The 22,476-nt window shown below is 33.3% G+C and overlaps 2 protein-coding genes across 2 annotated transcripts; one reads left to right on the forward strand and one right to left on the reverse strand.

The window, feature by feature from the left end:
* Positions 1 to 1,843: 1,843 nt before the first annotated feature.
* Positions 1,844 to 6,288, forward strand: LOC133201428 (15-hydroxyprostaglandin dehydrogenase [NAD(+)]-like). Its single transcript, XM_061337234.1, has 7 exons — positions 1,844 to 2,063; positions 3,100 to 3,220; positions 3,576 to 3,685; positions 4,160 to 4,256; positions 4,797 to 4,873; positions 5,022 to 5,173; positions 5,426 to 6,288. The coding sequence occupies exons 1-7, from the start codon at positions 1,971 to 1,973 to the stop codon at positions 5,553 to 5,555; spliced, it is 780 nt and encodes a 259-aa protein (XP_061193218.1). The 5' UTR covers positions 1,844 to 1,970; the 3' UTR covers positions 5,556 to 6,288.
* Positions 6,289 to 12,952: 6,664 nt separating this feature from the next.
* Positions 12,953 to 21,753, reverse strand: LOC133201439 (zinc transporter ZIP3-like). The gene is made up of 3 exons (XM_061337244.1): positions 21,665 to 21,753; positions 16,092 to 16,159; positions 12,953 to 14,474 (listed from the first exon to the last, which is right to left on the reverse strand). Exon 3 carries the CDS (start codon positions 14,182 to 14,184, stop codon positions 13,084 to 13,086), a length of 1,101 nt encoding a protein of 366 aa, XP_061193228.1. The 5' UTR covers positions 14,185 to 14,474; positions 16,092 to 16,159; positions 21,665 to 21,753; the 3' UTR covers positions 12,953 to 13,083.
* Between the last annotated feature and the right edge of the window lie 723 nt (positions 21,754 to 22,476).

Genomic DNA, 22,476 nt, shown 5'->3' on the forward strand with positions numbered 1-22,476 from the left:
TGGCACTTTGAAGTGAAAGTTGAGGGTCCTTCGGATGAGACCTTAAGGCCCCGAGTCACTGCAGGCGTTGGCACGATAAAGAACCCTCACAGCTCAAAAGCCCTGAGTGCCGAGAAAAGGTCTAAATTTGAAGCCCTTCACCGATATATGGTGACATCTCTATGTACGAGTGAAAAATTCTCGAACGGGACGTAAAACAACATTCAATCAATTCAGTAAAGCTCTATCATGATACTGAGCCTATGGCAACATTGATATAAAGAATTATGGTGCGATCCTTCCCCATTAGGAGAGAGCTGAATGTGCGGACTCGGACCGTGGCTTGAGACGATATCGATGTACATTACGATGGTACAGAACTACATAATTATACATGTCATGTATACCAATTATGAAGCTTATATACACTTCCCCACCCCATCTATATATTCGTCCCCAAAACAAAAACTTATTTAACCTATATCAATTGTGAACTATATAATTTGTGACAAATTACAATATTCTTAACATTGTAAATATAAGACGAAGATAAAGTAATTTCTAAATACTTAATTTGCATATATTTTCTCAAAGTAATAAGCAACAGTGATTTCAGCTGTTCAGTACTTCGTTTTCTTTGAACATTTTTCATTTAGGGGAAATACTAGCTGCAATAACGTAATCCTCTCCGATATTTATTATCTGATATTTTCAGAAAAGGGCTGCAATTCCATCATATCTCCGTACTGATGCAAAAATTATTTTTTTTTAGTACGGATGTCTTCAAACAAAATCAATTACTTTTTAGATTCAGCTTCCTTTAAATAAGATGATTTTTTAACTGATACATGTAATTTGAGCCCAAATCTGTGCGGGAGTGAATCACTTCCCCACCTGCACCATTACGGAGATCCTAAGGAGCTGTAGCCCTCTCAAAAAAGGAGAGGGCTACATTATTGCATCTAGGGAAATATGGCAGGTACCCTATGTTGAAAATGAACTATATATAGATAAATTCAATACATGTATATACACCTTCATCATCTTCGCTAGCCAAGGGTTTCCATTCTGAAATCTACTCTACCGCCCTGAATTGTAGAGTAGATTTCGGATTGGAAAAACTTGGCTACATGTACGTAGCGAAGATGTATCTTAATATACTTTATTTTTCTCAAAGTCAAAAAGAAACTTTCAGTGTTTAGAGACTCCATACCAGATAGTAATTTGGTTTAGCAAGAAATCGGAGCTCTTCATCGGTATAACATGTTTAGATAATGTCCGAAAAGTCTGAATTTAATCATTCATTTCGACATGTACACATGTATATGGGAATTATGCATAGAAAAGATTTTTACAATATGTTACAGTGACCAATAAAACAAAATAAATTAATGAAAGAGGTCAACACACTGACAAGACCACTCGAAAAAATTAATATTTATGAGTTCCTTCAGAGATTTTATTTCGGAAATGGCCGAGTAGTTATAATTACGACATGTAAGTCTAGATTTGCTGTTACGAAAAGAAAAAAAACCAAGTTTTCTCTTAAGATAAAATTAATCGTAAGATTTTTTAGTGAAAAGGCCGGGGCTAGAGATCTTTGTGAGAAAATTCAGTCTTGTTTTCACAGAACAGAGGGAAATTTGACTGATGACTTTGCAATTTCCTTTTCGACATTTCAAAAATAAAAACACATTTTAATAATAAAACACCCGTTGTTGAATTAAGAGTTTTTTCCACCTACAAATGAGTTCAACTTGGTTTGAAATACAGTGATTTCTTTTCTATATAATTATCACAGCAATGCGCCCCCATACTTTAGTTTGTTAACTCAAGCGAGGTAACTCTAGATTCGACATCAATCTCGACCTGATTAGCTAGGATCCTATTACCTATAACTATATTACCTATAGATCTACGATGTATGCCACTTATAAGTAAGAATGATTTAAATAAGAAAAATCACAGGAAAAATCAAGAACAATTAGAGGATGTTACTGGAGGGAAAGGTTGCCCTAATTACAGGAGGGGCTCAGGGCCTGGGTAAGGCGTTCGCCGAGGAACTACTCAAAAATAGAGTCAAGGTAAGTAGAATGTAGAACACTTTGATGAAATATTCTCTCATATTCAAAACGTATTTAAAATTTGAGATCATGTCTCAGAGATCAAGGTCACCTTGTGATGAGATGTTGAAATCACGTGAATATTTCACTTTTTTAGATCATAGTACATTAATTTTTTTTTTAATAAATGCCAAAGAAATTTAGTGTAACCGACTGAGCAAAAACACTTCCTCATTGTCTTTCTGCATGTCTGTCTGTTATATGTACATGCACAGGGACTTGAGACAATCTTAGCAAAATCGAATATATATAGTATAATAATAATAATAATCCCCTATTATACTATATACCCGATTTTGCTAAGATTGTCTCATGTCCCTATGTGTACATGTATGCCCTTCTCGTTCTATATCATTTGACTGAATGACATATGAATGGCATATATATCTTTGACGGTACACGTACCAGTGACTGACCTCGTTACCTTGACATTTGACCTACTCGATATGAACTCCAATTTCGTCCAATATTAATTTTTTTAATGTAAGACCTTGAAGTCACATTTATTTCAGACTATTTATTGCATCTTAAAATTTCTTTTCACTTTACAAGTGTATTGCTTGAAACATTCCCTTTTATAAATGTATATTAGCATTATGACATTTAAAAAAATGACTTTTGACCTAATACGGAAGAAATTTAACTTCTTTTTTTTTTACCTTGGAGGTTTATATTTAGCACACATACACATGTACACTCAAAAAGATCTGTGAAAAAACCAGTGCTGTTGACCTTGACCTTTTATTTGCTTCCAGAAAAAATGTGATGCTGTATGTTATAAATTAAATGCATATGCCGGAAAATTGCTCTAAAAATCTAAAATTGATGAAATTTCAAATGAAATTTAATGAAGCCTATATTTCTTTCGACAGAACCCTGTGTATTATTACTAAGAAAATTATATACATCTTCAAGGATAGAGTAGACCGAGAGAAATAAATGAGGATTTATTATTGTATATAGTTTAAAGATATAATGCACGATTCCCTTTTTATAGGTTTGTATCTGTGACTTGAACTCCGATATCGGAGAAAAAACTATCCAAGAATGGAAACCAAAGTACGGAAACAACGCCATGTTTCTACGGTGTGACGTCACAAATCATGAGCAGTTCGAAGGTAATTTTTTCCCCGAAACTGCTGTTGAAAAAAGGAATATAAAAGTATTTTGTATAGCTGCAACAATATAGCCATATCCCATTTTTTTACTTGACGTTTTTGGGAAAGCCCCCCCCCCCCCCAAGAACGACTGCATGATCGCAGCTGTACTCTGTAAAGTTGGGTAGACTCATTTATTCATTGGCTCACACATTCCAAAAAATCAGAAGCATTTTGTTCAACCAGGTCTGCCTGTCAAGTACACTTTCTTTGTAAAAAAAAAAAAAAAAAAGCAATGGCAAAGCTCAATTTAGTCTAGCATCGGTATGTAATTTATGAGGACTAGTGAACAAAAGTACGTTTGATTTTTTTTCAGACGTCTTCAAACTGACCATTGCTCGGTTTAGAGGATTGGATATTGTTGTAAACAATGCTGGGGTCCTCACTGAAGGCAAATCTTGGAGAACAACCATCATGGTCAACGTAGTTAGTACATTTAACAGGGTCTCGGAATCCCAAGTTTTAATTTCTACATTAAATCTTGTCTCCTTATTCATTCTTTGTTGAAGAGAATCATTATTATGACATGTATCAGAATTTAATTTTAAAAGCTCCCCACTTTAAAGCTTTGCACCTGTCAATCCGTCGTTCGTTCAGTAGACCAATAGATTCCGACGAATATCTTTGCTTGATAGTCATCAAATATGTCTAGGTTATCAAAATACCTAAGAAGATCAAGTAGTAAATCATCAAACTTTATATAAAGAAGTTATTTTTATGTTGAAATGTCAAGTGGTTTTTCTTCTATATTCCACATCAAATGTTGTGCCACCAGGGTCTTTTGAACCTTGGGGGTCATCAGACTTCTTGTAGAGATTTTGCTACAAGTAGATAGATGTAATTTACAAATATTTCTCTTTGTTAAATTATTTCTTATATCTCTGAAATTTCTTTATTCAGATTGGTGTGATAGAAGGTACGAAGCTGGCAGACCAGTATATGAACAAACAATCAGATGCTCGAGGGGGCGTGGTAGTCAATATTGCATCAACAGCAGGTGTCCATCTTATTTTCTATGCTTGCATAGAATATTGTCTCCGTGATAAGGAAGATAACTCTATTATCAATAAATTTAAAGAAATCTTTTTTTCCAGTCCAAGATTTATATTTTTTTTAATCTCTAAAAGATACGATGAATTTTGCTACAAGTACATGTACTTTAATTACAATCTGGCCATTCTTTAGAAAAACAATTTAAACGAAAGAAAATATGTATTGAAACATGCAAACAGATATTTAAGGGAAATTGAAACAATTCATCATACTGATTACATAAATGTGTTTAAGGTTCATCAATCGTCTCTTTACTCATATAATTTATAAAATTTTGTTTTAATGCAAAAGATTTTCAAAAAGAAATCTAATTTATGATTAAAGCGCTCGTAATTTCAGCGTATTTTGCAGGGCAAAATTTGACAGAAATGGCCTTTTGACAATTTATAAGGGAATAACAGTCATTTATCCCATTGAGAGTTATTCCTCTTATCGTAGGGTTGACAAGCCTTAACTAAGAATTATATATTGTTTTTCCTCTTAGGTTTAACCCCGGTGTTTTTTATGCCCGTATACACAGCTTCCAAGTACAGCGTCGTAGGATATACTAGAAGTGTTGCGGTATGACACTATTTGGCCAAGATATTTATTACGATAGATACATATTTTATATATTTAATTGTTAACCAAGAAAGGAACATTTCCTTCACGAAAGAGCGAAGGATAATTAAACTGCTCTGAATTCATTTTTCCAATTAACCTGCTTTAGATGAATGCAGACATCTTCAGTACTGGTATGAGGTATGTTTGTTTGTGTCCAGGTTTCACCGATACATCAATGGTAACAGAGGGAGTGAATGAAGAGGGTATATTTGGAAATGCCAAAGCGCAAGAAATTTTGCAGAGCGCAGGCGTAAACAAGTGATTACATTTTTTTGTTTATAATATAATAAAATGTCAGGACGTTACAAATTGCAGTAGATATTTATTTTTGCTACGTATCATTACTTGGGTTTTAATTTAAATCACTTTTAGTATCTGCTCGAAACTGAAGAACAAATGTGATTTATTAATGCGGACGAGCAATCCATTTCTGAAAAAAATCTCCAGATTAAGTATTATCTAACTGTATTTATTAAGTTTAAATAAGATGTGTATTATCATTTTCAATAGAGTTGAGTTCGTTGTTCAAGCTTTCATGCAGTTACTGACGACGGAGGATAACAATGGAGGGGTAATGGCCGTGACAAAACAGAAGGGTATTCAGTATCATGGGCGGCAGCGGAGAACCAACAAACTATAGGGAACCAGTTATCTGTCATGCAATGGCGGCCAGTCAGAACGGTACCGCTCTTGCGATTTGAAAACTTTGCGTCTTATCCTTGAAAGCTGATCAAACCATGCTGAAGTGTTTTTATATAATAATCACTCTCATTTGATTAATGTAGCAACGGAGGTGTTTAATTGTCATGTATGTTTATAAAATGCGTTTAATTTTTGATTCTCATGTTGATCCATTGATGTTTCACCTTTCATGAAAAATTGTGTCATAGTGACAGAATGAAATCAAACACTTACTTATGAGCCTGTATGTGATAGATTTTTAATTTATGATGAATCTTTGAAATCTTTGGACATTTTAGTTTTACTAAAATGTTTTTAGTAAACGTATATGCACACATATTACTGACAGACGAAATGGAATCTAAATCAAGGGATTGAACCCGGTCCTGCTCTCTACCGATCTTAGTTTCTAGTTATACAAACACTATATCTCGTCTTGTCTGGTCTGGACATATTAAGTTTATAAATGTATTGATACAGAGCATATATTTTGATGTAGGTAACAGTTGATTTCATGTAAACCTTTGAGACATAGAGGCATGCGAGATTAAACTTTTTTCAAACAATTTAAAAAGGGCATACATATACAAACACGTTTTTTTCGTAAAAATACTGAAATTGTGCGCAATCACATGGTCTTAGTTAAATTCAGCGTGGTATGAATTCATACAAATAAACTGGAATGAATGATTTATTTGCATAGCTTATTCAACTTAATGAGATATCAGAAAATACCAATACAAAATGTAATCAAAAAGATGACTTAGTTATATTGCTTATATGTTCTTGTTTGGTTGTGCTTCCTCTCGACATAGTACAAATACCGTTAATCATAAGAGAGGTGGCTGATTTATTGATCTCATTAGGGCTTCTCTAAGAATGCACACATATTACTGATAGACAAAATGGAATCTAAATCAAGGGATTGAACTCGGTCCTGCTCTCTACCGATCTTAGTTTCTAGTTATACAAACACTATATCTCGTCTTGTCTGGTCTGGAAGGGCCCAGGGACAATCAAGGAAATAAAAATAACGTAGAAAATCCAATCGATGGTGAATAAAAAAAAAGTAAAAACTTGAAACAGCTCGGAATTGTTTTTGTTTGTGAAAGACAATGACTATTGGCCTTGCGTGTATTTGATGCAATAAAATAAATATCTAGGGATCGCCAGAAATATCCGGAAAATATACCGATCAGTCTTTGGCTTACTTTTGAAGATTTATTTATAATTCGAGCAATAGAATTAAGCGCAACTTCTAGACATATCCACGCAGAGTATTTGATGCATCGATAAGAGTAAACATATAATCAGAGTTTATCTTGGATTGCAACAGTTATTCAATTTATTTATTTATGAATGTACATAAAATATCTGAATGGATGTAAAAACTTTTTAAAGATATACTGTACGAACATACAAATAATTTCCTCAATATCTGGGATAAATCTACACATGTATTTAGAAATATGTATGTTAATTAGAGATTTGTAGCAATTATAGTAATACCCAGCTGATATTTTCTTGATTGATCAAGTTATTTTGCTTGATTGAGCCAATTATTAAAACAAATGAAGAAAAGCAAAATTAGACTAAAATTGTAATAAATATTATACTTAAAAATTTAAACAAAATATTACATTTCTTCAAAACCACAAGATATTTCCCCCCTAAAAATTATTGGAAAAAGGGTTATTTTTGCCCCTTCCTATTACCAATTAAATTTATAATTGAGTACACCAGGGTTAGAATTCATCCAACATTTACTGATAGAGAAATTTTATGATACTATAATAGTGCTTCTGTAAATTCGCCAATAGGGATAAAGGGTCGAAAATAAGATGAGGCGAAAATGACCCTATATAGAGTATTCAATGTAATTCAATTTCGGAGTTTACATTAAAAATTCCAAAAACTAATTCTTGGTATCAGTCATTTTATCCACAATATTTAATTAGATTTGTCTAAAGGAGACTTATCTTTGAAATAAAGTTTTTTAAATTAATTACCACTTAATGTCCGGTAATTTGTCCAAAATGCCTGTAATTCTCCTGTAGTTGTTGACGACCAGATCCAGATAAAAACATGGTATAAACAACTAAGCTGCCAAAACAATTTGTAGGCAGAAAATAAAATGCGGTTGCTACTTTTAGAAAGAGAGATAACCCTTGGAAAGTTGTTGATAAGTTAGTGCTGAGTAATTCATTTTTAATTACAATAAAAATACCTTTTGATAAATCATAATGAACTTAAAAATCTTCAAGACAGTATAATTTGTTTTATATGCTCTAAGATATTCTCTCCATTGGTTTGAGAAACAGCAAATCATCTTTTTAAAGGACCGTAAAATCCATCTTTTTTTCATACATGTCACAATGATCAGTTTCTGATTAAATTCAACTGATAAATAAAAGTATACAAAACTATCACAGAACAAGTTTTAAACGTATTTTGTATATAAATGGATTAAAAGGTGATTTATTGAATTGTATAATTACGTCTCCCCTTCAAAGTGAGACACCGGTCGCGGCCGCCTAGTGGTAGGGGGCTCCGTTCGTGATTGGGAGGTATCGAGTACGATGCTCGTTTCCGGCGCCGCAACAAACCTAAGATGTAAACATACTAGAAGCTAATGACTGTTCTTTCGCCAAGCTTCCGGCATTAGAAAAGAAAGTCACGGGTTTTTCGGATGAGACCTTAAAAACTGAGGTCCTCTTTCACAGTAGGTGTAGGCACAACAAAGAACCCTCACTGCTAAATGGCCCAAAGTGCCGAGTAAAGGTCTAAAATTGAATACCTTCACCGGTATCTATGTACATGTATATGGCGACGTCTCGTATGCGTAAATATTCTTGCAAGCCGTAATTTGAGAACCGACATTTAGCCTTAAAACTTTGAACCTTGACCAATTTTTTCAAGGTCAAAAAAAAAAAAAATCGGGGCCATTCCTTGAAAACATTTTGGCACTAGATCTAAAATTCTACATTTTGTAGATTGCACAGTAAGTGAAGCATTGTAAATTAAAACTTTACAAGGTGGTGGTAAAAGCAAATCAAACACGTAAATTTTAAGTACTTAAAAACATGGACTATTTTTTAACATTCAAGTGTATTTAGGTATATGTTGGCTGTATGAAAACTATACATGTATGCATTATATAAATACATGTATTAATTACAAATTGAATAAGTATTTATCATTCATACACTGTAGAGAGAGAGAGAGAGAGAGAATCGCTTTTCTTTTGCTCAGATTTTTCACTTTTAAAATCATTAAACATTGTAAAAGAAAACGTTGTTTTCTATACAGATGGATAAAATATAACTTGGAAGAAAAAGCAGCTTTCTCTTTTGAACTCCAAAGCAATTTGTTATCTTTGGCTAAGACTATAATAGGATATTGGTGGCGATTTTGCAGGATCATGTCTCACCTTCCCGCAGACCTTGTGAAGAATTCCATTAACTCTTTTTTATCTGGAGGCGTTTTATTGACAAAGACCAAGGCATATTTCGGAGCTCCCCATTTCCCCTTTACGACTTCAAAGTGCTTGGGTATGAATTGATGTCATTATTTTCTTTCCAGAGATCGACTTACATTTTATTTGTGGCCATTACTTTTACTTGTAATATGTTTGACAATTCCGAACTCACCACTGTCTTTGGACAACTTTTTCTTGGAACAATTTGCAGTGCAATTTGTTGTCAGGCGATAGTAATGCGATAAAATTCCAAGACAATTCCCTTCGGTTTACATTACTTAATTGAAAGTGACAGCACATCCATTCCTCCATAATGGAGGGAAAACTAATCTGCGCAAAAGATCGGTCCCTATAATGATTATTAATCTGCTAAGACAGAAAACAGCTCGCTGACATGCAAAACACAGATTGTCTTCTTCGATGTTTTTCAGGTAATGACGTCATTTATAAGTCAGCGAAAAGGATTATCCGAGCATGGTCATCTGCTGATTTTGTTTTCACTGAAAAACAACAAGAAATGAAAGCTGCCGACTAATTTTCAGATCGTTAGCATGGGCTTTTATAAATCTGAAAATGAACATTCTAAAATTTCCTTTTGTCTGGGTGAGCTGATTTTACGTTTGTATTTGAATACGCACTATTAAAACAGGACCGTATATATAGTACACAGGCAAACAATATCGAACTTTGGTTGAAGGACGTACATCCATACCCACACCTACTCTTGTTGGCCCCATACATTGTAGAAACGCTACTACAGCCTGTACACCCAAGTAAATGATTAATAAAACAAACAAACAAACAAAACTGGAGTTAGTAATGAAAGTCCCCCATTGGAAAAAAAGAATCTTTTGTATATACATCTATCTATATAGAGTATATTTTAACAACATTTTAAGTGTAATTATTTGAAGCATTTTGTCCCATGTCAGAGTCCATTTTACTTGTACAACTGTTTGGCCAGAAGTTTGCCTTTAGGTATTCCACTCAACACACAACTGCACTGTAAAAATTGTGTTTAGGAAATAAACACTTCTGTTACATGTTTAGATCTAAACGTGTATAGTATTGTGTTTAACAACTAAACACTTATGTCTTAACATGTTTTATATCTAAACGCGTTTAGAAATTAAACACGTTCTACTGTAAAGTGCAGAGTTATCTTCCCGGAAATGACACACATATATTTGAACGTTAATTTGAGCGGCTATCTAAACAAAGAAAACACAACAAGCTAAGGTGATGTATCAGTGAGAGTTATGACAACCCAACTTAGGGGATACCATGACGAAATATTGAAATACGTGAAAGGGCATCTTGTTACTGCAGTACATTAAAGGTTTGTTTTCTTCTTCTTTGCATTAATTAACCACGATGAGCAACGTAAATGAAGTTAACTTGGGATATCTTGAATTCGTTCATAGACTTGCAGGAGAGGAAATAATATTAAATGTAATTAAAAACATCTATATTTATATCAGTATAGTTTCACTAAAACTTGAACAATTTTGTTTTTCTAAGTAATGTAAAACACCAGTGATAGTGTACTTTTTCTGAAATCTGGCTTTCTTTACTACAGGCACTGCAGTCCAGATCGAACTCAAAATACACGTATCAGAGTACCTGGTGTCATCTTCAAGTGCAATTTTGTTGTTCCATAATCAACACTTTCAAACTTCGTTTGTTGAAGACTACTGAGTTAATTCGACAGTGTTTACAATTATCCTCGTGTATTCGAAACGGATTACTTTCTGGCAGTTATTAATGGGATATGGATTATAATATGTGGTGCTTTGGAAATTGCTGAAAGTTAATAAAATTTGATATTTTTGTGATTGACATGAGGAAAACTCTGCAGCCGATTCAAATTATAATTATTATAATAAATATATACATGTATATAAATATACATTTTGTATTTTTAATTTAAAAATTCTTTAATAAAGCCTTTTAGAAATATTCAATGAAGTTTTGATATTAAATTGTCAGCTTAATATTATTTTCTTAATAAGTTTGAAGATTAAAAGTTTGTTATCTATGTGTACGTTATAAATTATATGTCATTCCGATTGAATTGTTGTGACTTTTCAAATCTATATTCAGTTCCATCTCCAACATTGTTTGTGTAAATTAAGTACATGAACATCGCACAGTGCCCATTGTTTTGTATAATTAAATACATATCCCAACGTCCAGTGGCTTTATGGAAAATAATTAATTTTGGTTACATATTTTGAAAATTTTGACAATTATGCGCATCTAAAAAACATATACTTTTTTGCCTAAATTTACGAGAGTGTTTTTGTTTTCTGCAGGTACACATTATACAGTTTATGATGTGTTTAGATTTTAAATACATCTGCTGTTATGTGTTTAGAATTTAAACACTTGTGTTTATGTGTTAAGATATGTTTAATTTCTAAGCACACAAATGTTTAAATTCTAAACACTTTCTAAGACATGTTTAGGAATTTAACATGTTTAGAAATTAAACATATAAAAAAGGAGGTGACAAGAAAGTGTTTAGAAAAGTGTTTGAATTGTAAACACATTTTTTACAGTGTGATTCCTACTCTCGACCCCCAAATTCGTACAATCGGGTAGAATGATTGCCTTTAAAAATGTTTAACGAATCGTGATTTTACTCTTTATTTCATGAAAGAACATTTCCTGTATTTTTTTTTTTTAAATTTCTACATGGAGATTACTAAAAGATTCTGACAGAAAGTTTAAAGTTTCGTTTCCATATAAGTCTGTGCTTCTAATCCGTGTTTTAAATCAACTTTTTAAATCCATTTTGAGATTTTTATTGAGATCATAACGTACGCAATTAAGAAAAAAATAATTTTGAGGGAAAATGACCACGTTTCTATATCCGGTCGTGATTTGGAGCATTAAACACCGTGACTGCATGCTAATATCACTGTAAAAATAAATTAATTAATGAATAAAAAAGAGGCATGCCATAATACACTTTTTTTGTTTGAAGCAAAAGTCAACGAAAAGGATTACCAGTGCATGGTCATGTTTTATTCCAACTGAAAAGCACATAAGAAATGAAAGCTGCCTATTAAGATCGCTAGCATGGCTTCCACAAACCTGATCATGATTAATGAATTGAACATTCGGCGAAATCTCTTTCTGCTTTGGGTGAGCTGAGTTAGAGTTGTATTTGAAAATGCAAAATACACTGTTAAAACAGGGCCGTGTGGTACACAAACAAAAATATCTGTCAAACCTTGCAGGCCCGTAGAACGCCCGGGGGTGGGGGTGGGTTGGGGGTTGGCGTGCCTCCCCCGTCCCCACTTTTTGAATATAGTATTCTATATAGTATATATACTATATAGTATAGAATATAGTTACACTTCTGAGTATAGTTTTGGCTATAGTAAATTTTCATCTAGATGCTTTTAGATTTAGATGTGTTTTGGTCCCTCCACTTTTTGTTGCTGTATTAAAGGTAGAGCACTGAAGCACTGGAAAATTCCATTTTTAATTTTTTTTTTAGGTTTGTCAGAAATTTTGGGAAGTTGCCCCCCCCCCTCCTTTGGACAGTTTTTTCTTTGCTTGTCAGTTCTTTTTGGGATGTTGCCCCCCCTCCCCCAAACACACACACACACACTAAATCTTTTGAAACCGCTGCAACGGGCCTGCCTTGGACGATAAGCATGTCCATAGCCCCATCCCACCTCCCTTTTCACAAACTGTGAAAATGTAAAAATCCTAAATTCGTATTACTAAAAGATTCTGACAGAAAAAATCTCTTTCTTATACAAGTTATGTTCTAGTACACCATCAAAATGAATAAATTTAACTAAAAAAATAAAAATAAAAAATATATATAAATAAATTAACTATTTACTTTGTATTGTATACAGTGTTATTAAGCAACAAATATACATACATATATGAATATTACAAAACCTTAGCAAAATATAGCGCCCTGTTTCAGCGATTTTATGAATAAAAAAGCTAAATTAAAACAAGGAATGTTACCAAATGCGGAATGTTACCTTCGTGTAACGGCAAATATTATGGCCATGACAGAAAAGCCTACGAAAACACATGATAACTTTTTAACTTCCTTGTTTCCATTGAGTTCTTTGTAAAGAATGTCAAAAAAGATTATATAGAATAAAGTCCCTGTTGCAAGACTCTGCAAAATTGCGTCCGGAAGTAAAACGTCTTCATAAAGTTGTGCACCTGTCGAAATGGCGATCCCGATTATAATTCCCACCGCTGCTAATACGGAAAACGAAGACACACTGAAGATCATTGTACGATGTTTGACATCGTTTCTCATATGATCCAGTCCCATTCCAAAAGCTAAAATCCCACGGTGTATTGTAATGGCAAAACACAAAACCCACACATTACTTTCCATGCTCTGAAGTCCAAGGGTCATCCCTTCGAACACACCGTGAAAAGACAAGGCTGTGATAAAAATAGCTGACCTCATCTGACCTTTTCCAGAGTCATCTCCCCTGCTGAGCTCCGATACCACTGTCTTGACTGGTAAGTCTTGGAGCGGAGCGGGTTCGATATCAGACTCCGGGGCCTCTTTCGTTTCCTCTTGTTCCGCTGATTTTATAAACGTGTTATGTTCGGCCTGTAAAGTATCCTGCATATTAATAGAATTCATGCTCTGTTCATCGAGATCACTTTCACTTCCTCCCAGTCTACAACTACTAAATGTAAACATGTCTCCTTCACCATATTCTCGATCTCTGTCAGTTAAACGTTGAAGCTTTTTATATAAAGATCTAATGGCATGTTCCATGAACAAAACGCCAAAGAACCCAACAACAGTCAAAAGTTCTGCTACAGGGTACTGTGAATACGAACGCGACTGTGTCATAACTGCTTCTATTTTATTACGGGTTTCTGGAATTAGGTGTAAGAAACAGGTTCCTAGAAATATACCCCCGGAAAAACACTTCATGGACGATATCGAATAATCCACAGCCTTCCGAATCCGTGTGATGTCTTTGGCAAAATGCTGGTACAATTTACACGGGGTAAGTCCGAAGAGGACGGATACTCCTGTCGATATGATCAGGGAGATGATTTTGGCCACCACTACATCCATATCTACCTCCTGTGGGGACATTTGTGAGATAATTCTCCGAATTCAATTTCAAATCCGATTTTCCTGAACCCAACATTTACGTTTGTGAGCTGAAGTCATGTCATGTGACGTGAACTTGACGAGATTTTGTCGTTGCATTTAAAGACATTGTCACACATGTTGTTGGTAATGACAACTATGAACTGGCTAACGATACGTGGAATAATTTGTGTCCGTCGAGAATGGCAATATTGATGCTCTTTCTCTATGGTGTTGCAATCAGTTGTAGTAATAATCTTCCCTTGGGTATATGCCCTTCTGATGTCTCCTCTCTGAAACGATAGAAACAAAATTATTTGATCACCCCCATAGTGATGGACAACTGACGCTAGAAAAAAAGCGTCATGGATCAGGGTAATAAACGGGCATCTAACGCCTTATGCGTTAACCCATCTGTATTAATACCGATCAGCATATGCCGTCTGACAAATACGCTTTCGATTAGATTTGCGAGGCATTAAGCTAATTTGCCCTCATCATCTTCGGTAAATCTCGGGTGTATTTAATAGAATAGAGAACACAGAAGAGGCACTTTCACTGAGTGATTGGTCTGGGTATTTGTGAAATCCAAAAGGGTTGGAAAAGTTCTTTCAATAATGATCTGAAGTTATGTCAATGTTTGTATTCAGCGACAGACGGTTGTTGATTTTCTTGATATATAATGGGTTAGCGGCGTGCTCTGTAAATCGCCGAGTCAATGTTGTAAAATTGATTGAGGTAGGGATGTTGGACTGAGTGATTTAAAAGCAAATAGATGTCGAAATGCCAAGAATCGTTCTCCTACGTTACAAGACACTGCTTCACACCATAAATAAAGGAAGCGATCATAAAGCAGGTTGGGCTAAAAGTGACCGTAAAGGAAACAATAGTCTGCGGGAGAAAAATTAGTGTTCTGCTGTAGAGCACAAGTACGCTTCTCTCTCTCTCTCTCTCTCTCTCTCTCTCTCTCTGGTTTTTGTCTTTTTTTTTCTCTTTTTTTTTTCTTTTTTTTTGTACGTAACAATTTTACAAATGTACAAATCATAAAAATTAAGATAAATGCATTACAATTCATTTTTTATATATACACGTATTCTAAGAAATAAGTTCTACAACCTCCAAATAAGTACATTTTACGCCATATATAACGCCCGTTTCGAAATGAATTTACAGACAATGTGTCTGCATCTTTTGTTGACTCCTTCTCTAGGGGTATTCTAAGTATAAAACAATTTCAAACAGCCCTGTTTGTCCAACTTGAATATAAATACATCTTGTTTCTTTTTTGACTTTCGTATTGAACAGTAAATCTATACATAATGTATACTTAAGTCGGATTACAAATATTGCATTTGACCATTTTGCCATCTGCTCATGAAAAAAAATAATAATAAAAAAATTGAAGACCACTTGCGCAGAACTGTCATGTTTTTTGATTGGACATCTTTATAAATCACAAAATCACATACATGCTTTCGATTAATATCAATCAATGAAAAGTTAATGATTAAACATGCACAGGAAAGACCACTTTTCATGTATAATACATGCATTTAAGGTAAAGGCTACTTATTGCACCACAATATGCCTGGTTCTTACATGCATAATTTATCTAGCTGTTGTTAATACGCTTTTATTCCATTTATTTCTACTTATCGAGGCATAATTAATATACTATAAGTCATTACTATAATTTTCATTTTCTTTTATCGAGTGACAATATCCCGGTTAAGAAAAAAAAAACTTTGCATTATGCAGGATGTAGTACATACAGCGATTATAAAGAGATTTCGCGGAATTATGCTAAATTTCCTTTTCATGCAAAGCCAGATTTCAATTAATTCTAACCAAACTTAAATTTAAGCAAAAAAGTCAATAGATATTAACAATAAAAAAAAGTTATAAATTACCTTTAAAAAGTGCCAATCTCAGGGTGAGGTCAGTTCACCAGTCGGTAAAATACAGCATCTGATAACCCCTGGAAAACAAAGACAGCGTGTTAAATTAACCCAATAAGATCACGGCATGTATAATTCCTCATTATTAGGTTTTAGTGTATTGCAGACCAAAAAACTAAGCTCTATCGATAAATGTATAACCCCACTGCCAATAGGCTCTTAGTCTAGATATTTTTGAAGATCACACGGGAGAATTTTTTTACTGGAAGCGGACCGTGTGCTGTTCGTCTCTCAGGAACAACTTAATCTTTAAATATTCAGAAACACGTCATTTCTTCATCTATGGTTGAAGCATAAATTGCTTTAGGATCCCCGATTAATTAACCCCAAGGAATAGTTCCCTCGCAGACATACCGAGAACCCCAAGAAAGTTTAAACAATTGACGTATTTACACAGTTTCTGGAGATACTTTACAGTAAAGTTGATGCCACGAGGGACAATGCAGCGGTGAAAGAGAGATATTGTTTGAAAGCTTTTATGGAAAAAAGCTTTCCTTCGATTATCACTTTTAGACTAGACTTAATCAAGTGGGCTCTCTAGAGCGAATGCATTAAAATATCAGACACAAACATCGTCTATAGATACATTTCTTTTTAAAGAGTTTCTAAATGCATATGGCCGCCACGACATCCGGTTTGTAGGCCCGTCTACCTATAAATGTACATGGTTAAATAAATAAAAGCGCTCGGTAAATTGCTATTCATCTGATCTCTGTTCTAGTTTTTCAAAATATAAACAACATATTTCTTATATACTTTATGTCACATATTCAAAAATTAAAATAAATAAATAAATAGATTTTTAAAAACATCAAATCATTCCTCAAAGAACTGATATGAAAAAGAAACATGGTATATGTATGAAAGCTACAATTTTCAACTATTCATTGATCAACAAAAATCTGTTTCAGTATAGTAACTGTAATCTATCTTAGGATAACTCCTTCCCTGGGATCGCCTTGACTCACGTTTAATACGATGAAAGAGGATGAGCTTTTTGCGATCAATGCTGCGTGAAAAAAGGGAAATACATGCCAACCTACTTAAATTATCGAAAGAAGTCGTAAATATTGTACAGAAAAAAGCCATCTGTCATAGCATATTTCGCACAAATTTTTTGGACAGAAATGAAAGTTGATCGATTCAGTGTCTTATTGTTAATGGCGTGTTATGTAGAATGTCTTACCAAAGAAAATTACAAATCTCTACAGAAGAAAAAGATTTCTGTAAAACTATTTAAATTAATATTATTTTTTTGAAAATCCTAATCTAAATTTAGTCTGTGTGCTTTGTGTATTCTTTGAAATTTTCTTTTTAAGTTTAATTAATCGCCTATCTATGAAAGGATTCATTATTGATTTCTAATAAATTATTATTTTAATGAAAGTTTTTCAAATTATATAGATTTAATATTATGTATAATTTTCATTATATATACCCAATGTTCCTTGAAATGTCAACCTTTTTTTGCACCTTTGACCGAACAGTTTCTAAAATCGATGGCCATGCAGATAATTCTACTACAAAGTGCTATCATTATTTTGTTTTGATAAGAGATTTGTAATTGTTAAAATGTGTAGCATATAGAACGTATACAAAATATATATTCACTATATAAAACCCCCCAGCGTAACCATAACCACGAGATCTCTTTATAATTACCTTTCCGTGGACCTGGTCATTTCATCAATGTTCAATAAAAATATTATTATTAAGCATCATATACAAAGCTTTCATATCAAGGTAACGTTCTGGTAAAACCGGTATCTACAACGTAGTATAGAGAAAAATGACACCAAATATAATTTATAGTCTGATTCCATTGATTTTACCCCTTCTTCCTATTTTTTTTTTTAATTAATTAACGAAATTTCAGGAAAAAGTGCAAGGTGTACAGGAATATAGATATTAAAGCATGCTTTCAGGGGAGTCGTCTAGAAGAGGAAAGGAAATATCACAGAGCAAGCAAAGCATTAACATTACCCTTTATGATATTTTTCTTTGAAAGAGGAAATAAAACGACATTTAGGAAAGCATGTAAGGGAACGTGATTATTATTTGCACTTTGCAAAAGGGTGTATTTTGCAAAGGACTTCTCCAATTAAACAAAGTATAGCCAATGTTTCGGACACTGCTCGAACCCAGAAATACCATTGCAATGTGCTGTTCATTCCCTCAAGATACCACGATTTCTCTTCGTAAAAATTGTCGTATTTATTTGTGTAAATACTTTCTCTTCAACCGATACTTTATCAAGAAGATTTTGTATTCTTATTATTCAAATAATTTGTGTTCCTATAATTTTGTTGTCCATGTACCAAGAATACTTTGTATGCATGCATGCATGTAGTTTACTATTGCGAACAGTTATACAGTATATATTTTCGGTAAATTTTCATTGCTAAAAATATTTTGAATGAATGCAAAAGTTTCATTACTACGAACACTTTCTATGCCTGCATGTAGATTTATCACTACAAATAGTATTTATGCTTGTAGTTTTATTACTATGAATACCTTGTATGATAGGCCTAAAGCAAACATGGTCATTATTGACTTTAAACGAGATTGTTCGAATTCTTGTATCATCAACTTATTTGACAGTAGTCTGCCTTGTTTAAGAACTTGATCTTATGTAGAACATGCTATTGCTTATCGAATTTGCTGGGAGACATAAACCTCATACGCAGGTGATAATGGTATATTGCTACATAAGTAAGGGAAGTAAACAATAGAAAAGTTGAAGTCATCACGTATCTCATTGGTGTTATGAAACTGATGTGTTAGACTCTGTTGTGTATTTTTTTTCTTATTTTATTGGGATAAATTATATCAGATCAACGTAGGAATGAAAATGAATATGTTAAATATAGAAGTCGTCGATATATATAAATGTCGAATTAAAGCCCACAGGAAGATACTTCTACTTTTCATGTAGAAGCTTTTGAATAAATTTTGCTTCATAAGAATACAAAAACAGATCTGCTAATAATGAGGCACAATTAGTACCCTTGGGAATTCCAACAGATTGTTTGAAGACCTGGTTTCCAAAGATTACATAGATATTGTCAATGAGAAACTAAAGCATCTTTTTAATATCAACCTCGGAGTACTTTTGTAGAATCATAATTTTTTTTTTTATCAAAATCAGTTTGCATATGTAAATGAATTAATTTATACCTGTAGTTCATTAATATGAATATATTGATTTCTCTGCCTTTATTCTTACAACAAATTATTTGAATGAAAATACTAATATGCTTGTAATTTTATCGCTACAAATATTTTTATTTCTGTATTTTCATTTTCACTTATTATCTCTAACTTTATCAATATGAATTTGTTTGTTTTTTATTCGTTCGTTTGTTATATTTGTTGTTGCTTTAAAAGTCTTTTCTCAACGAGTTCTATACCTGTAGTTTTATATTACTAGAAAAACATTGCTTGTTGTTTAATCACATTACGAATAGTTTTTGCATTCTAAAGTTTCATCTCCAAGAATTGTAGTTTTCCACAATGAATACGTGCTTCTGTAGTTTTACTACAACAAATGCTTTATGCATCAGTTACTTTAATTTTATCACTACGAATACTTTTTTCTCCTTGTAGTTTCTTTAACTATTGATCTTGGTCACCTTTCGTAAGCAGCTGTTGATTTCTGCATACACTAAATCGGAAAAGGAACTATACAATCGCGTCTGAAAGGTTTTTTATTTATTTTTTTTTACTAATAAATGACTGAAATCGTTTAGTTAATATAGTTAATCATTAATTTTGTATATTCACATCTGTTATTTATCATTAAAATTAATCATCAACAGATAAATTCTGTTTAGTCTATGACCCATGTCCTATATTTTCTATAATAAAGATTGTCAAATATCCTACCAGAAAAAAAAAACTTCAGACTTCATAAAGTAAATGTTGACTAATTTTGCCGACACTTTCAGGCATTGGACCCATTTATAAGGAGACTGCATCGCTCCAGATACTAAAATGACCCTCTATTATGCAATCCATCTTGTTTTCGGTCGGGATCGATATCTCTTTTTCTTCAATTGATCCATGCCCCGCGCTGATAGACTGAATTAGAGTACCATTCTGATCTCTATCAATTTTATCTCAATATTACATTTACAAATTGCTCCATAAATAATAGTCAAGAAATAACCAAACCCCTTAAAGCATCACCGAGGAGTTTTTTTGTTCTTCTTAGAGATCAATAGGAGAGAGTGGCTTCTACATGTATAAGACATCACTCTATACAAGCAGTGCTCAATGACCAAAATCATTATTACCTGCATGGCAATCGATGACACTTTTTTAAATATTCCTTTGTGGTAAAACATTTGACCGACTGTTTGTGATGAATGAGTTGGAATAACATCAAACAAACATTTGCAATCGTATTTGATTACTAGATATTTGAAAAATATTGTAAATATTTTTTTTTTGTTTCAGACAAGAAAAACTAAAACAAAGCAAACCATAAAAAAATCATCGATTATAAATTACATATTTTTCAATTAAGGGTCGTATAAAAACGCGTGAATGGTCTACGAAACATTACCTGTCGCAAGACACAAAGATTGATTTATAGAAAAATATGCCCAGAAACTGGAGGAAAAAATACTTCTTTTGATATATCACATCCTTTCACGCTACGAAACTATTGTATTTCTGTTGTAGAGCCACTAATTACGGACATTTACCGCTGTCTCCAAGAACCTAATGAGCAAGAGAAGGAAATAGGGACACAGCCTCGGAAAGCGCGCCAAACCACGCGTGTCGGACAACTAAACCTTATCAAAGAACCATCGATTTATAGATTGAACGTATACAGAGAAATTTCCTCAGAAAGTGATACAGCACTTTTATCTTATATAACATTGTTGAGATGATATCATCAAAAATTTATACAGACAAGAATTGCATCAACTCTCAAAAATTTTTAATCATTTACAAATGAAATATTAAATAGTTTACCTCGGAACTAAATGAATACTTTATGAATCATTATACATTTCTGCATAAAGGCATGAACTAAATGCAAAAATACTGCTATGTTTACCATAGAAAATCAAATTCTAGTCTACAGAATATATTTAATGAGAAAAAAAAATTTGTCGATTTCAAATACAAAATCAGGAAACTACTCCAATTTCCAAACAAAACTTTAACCACATTATAAAGTTCTGCAATGTCAAATATAGAGAAAAAAAATATCTATTTGAGGCACAACTGTCTTAAGATGAAAACTAATGATCTATCACCAACAAAAATAAACGTATGGCTACATATATAGTAATTCTACCTTTACATCGCCTGGTCCTGATGCTGTCTTCGTTACTTTGCATGAGCTGATTCCAGACCATGTTAATAGGTATTTTCAGCGACCACGAGGTCTATCGCTACAGCTGGTCATGCATAATCAGTTATTGATCTAAGAGATACCTGCCCCGTAATATTACTAATCTCTTAGATCTAGTCTATCATTTATCTCTAATTAATCCTCTATAACTTACCTGATTCGCAATAAGCAGTCCTCCCAAACACCTGCATCTCTAACTGTGATAATCTGATGCCCTCAATCGACAGTACTAGCAGTAGAACTCTAGAGGAAGAAATAGACCCTCTTTTTAAAAATTCCAATCGCAATTGTATCCTGCATCATAAACGTCCGAGTTTCTTGTTTTCCAATTATTGATGATTTTTGTCAGTTAAGACCCGCTTATGAATAGCAATGAGATTTGGTAAAAGAGAGTTTTGTTTTTATATCTTTTATGAGACTGTTTACATATCAGACAAGGAAAATACTACGATATCGATACAGTTTATTTGTTCTGATATCAGTGGATCATGATGTGGACAAGAAGGATGAGGTATTGAAAAATCAGAATAATTTTAACCCTTTAGTCAAAATGATTGGTCCTTCGATTCCCCCCTCCTTCCTTCCAAGCCCCCACCCCACCCCCATCCCCCAAAGTTACGACTATCTATAAAACACTTTTTTATGCTTTACGATATAGAATTGCAAATCACTAAAGTCAAAGGTGCTCAACACAATAAATAACTGATCATGACACTGATAATCAGTTGTTATTATTGATAATAATTTTAATCTAAGATCACCGGGGGATCATATTAACTACTCATAACCATGCTAAGTACTAATCACCCAGTCATTTTTAGTGATAATGTATCATTTTAGTTACTTCTAATCATCAGAGTTACAAGTGATCATCACTACAGTAACTAGTGATCATCACTATAGTAACTAGTGATCATCACTATAGTTACTAGTGATCATCACTACAGTTACTAGTGATCATCACTA

Source organism: Saccostrea echinata, unplaced genomic scaffold (genome assembly GCF_033153115.1).
Source record: "Saccostrea echinata isolate AGI-Se365-2 ecotype Australia unplaced genomic scaffold, CSIRO_AGI_Sech_v1 ptg000002l, whole genome shotgun sequence".
In the NCBI taxonomy this organism is placed as follows: domain Eukaryota; kingdom Metazoa; phylum Mollusca; class Bivalvia; order Ostreida; family Ostreidae; genus Saccostrea; species Saccostrea echinata.

What these genes read in the sequence shown, in the direction of transcription:
- LOC133201428 (XM_061337234.1), top strand. Translation starts at nt 1,971, where the DNA reads ATGTTACTGGAGGGAAAGGTTGCCCTAATTACAGGAGGGGCTCAGGGC. An exon ending in AAATCATGAGCAGTTCGAAG is followed by an intron (nt 3,221 to 3,575) that starts GTAATTTTTTCC and finishes ATTTTTTTTCAG; the next exon opens with ACGTCTTCAAACTGACCATT. An exon ending in CAGAGCGCAGGCGTAAACAA is followed by an intron (nt 5,174 to 5,425) that starts GTGATTACATTT and finishes CATTTTCAATAG; the next exon opens with AGTTGAGTTCGTTGTTCAAG.
- LOC133201439 (XM_061337244.1), bottom strand. Translation starts at nt 14,184, where the DNA reads ATGTCCCCACAGGAGGTAGATATGGATGTAGTGGTGGCCAAAATCATC.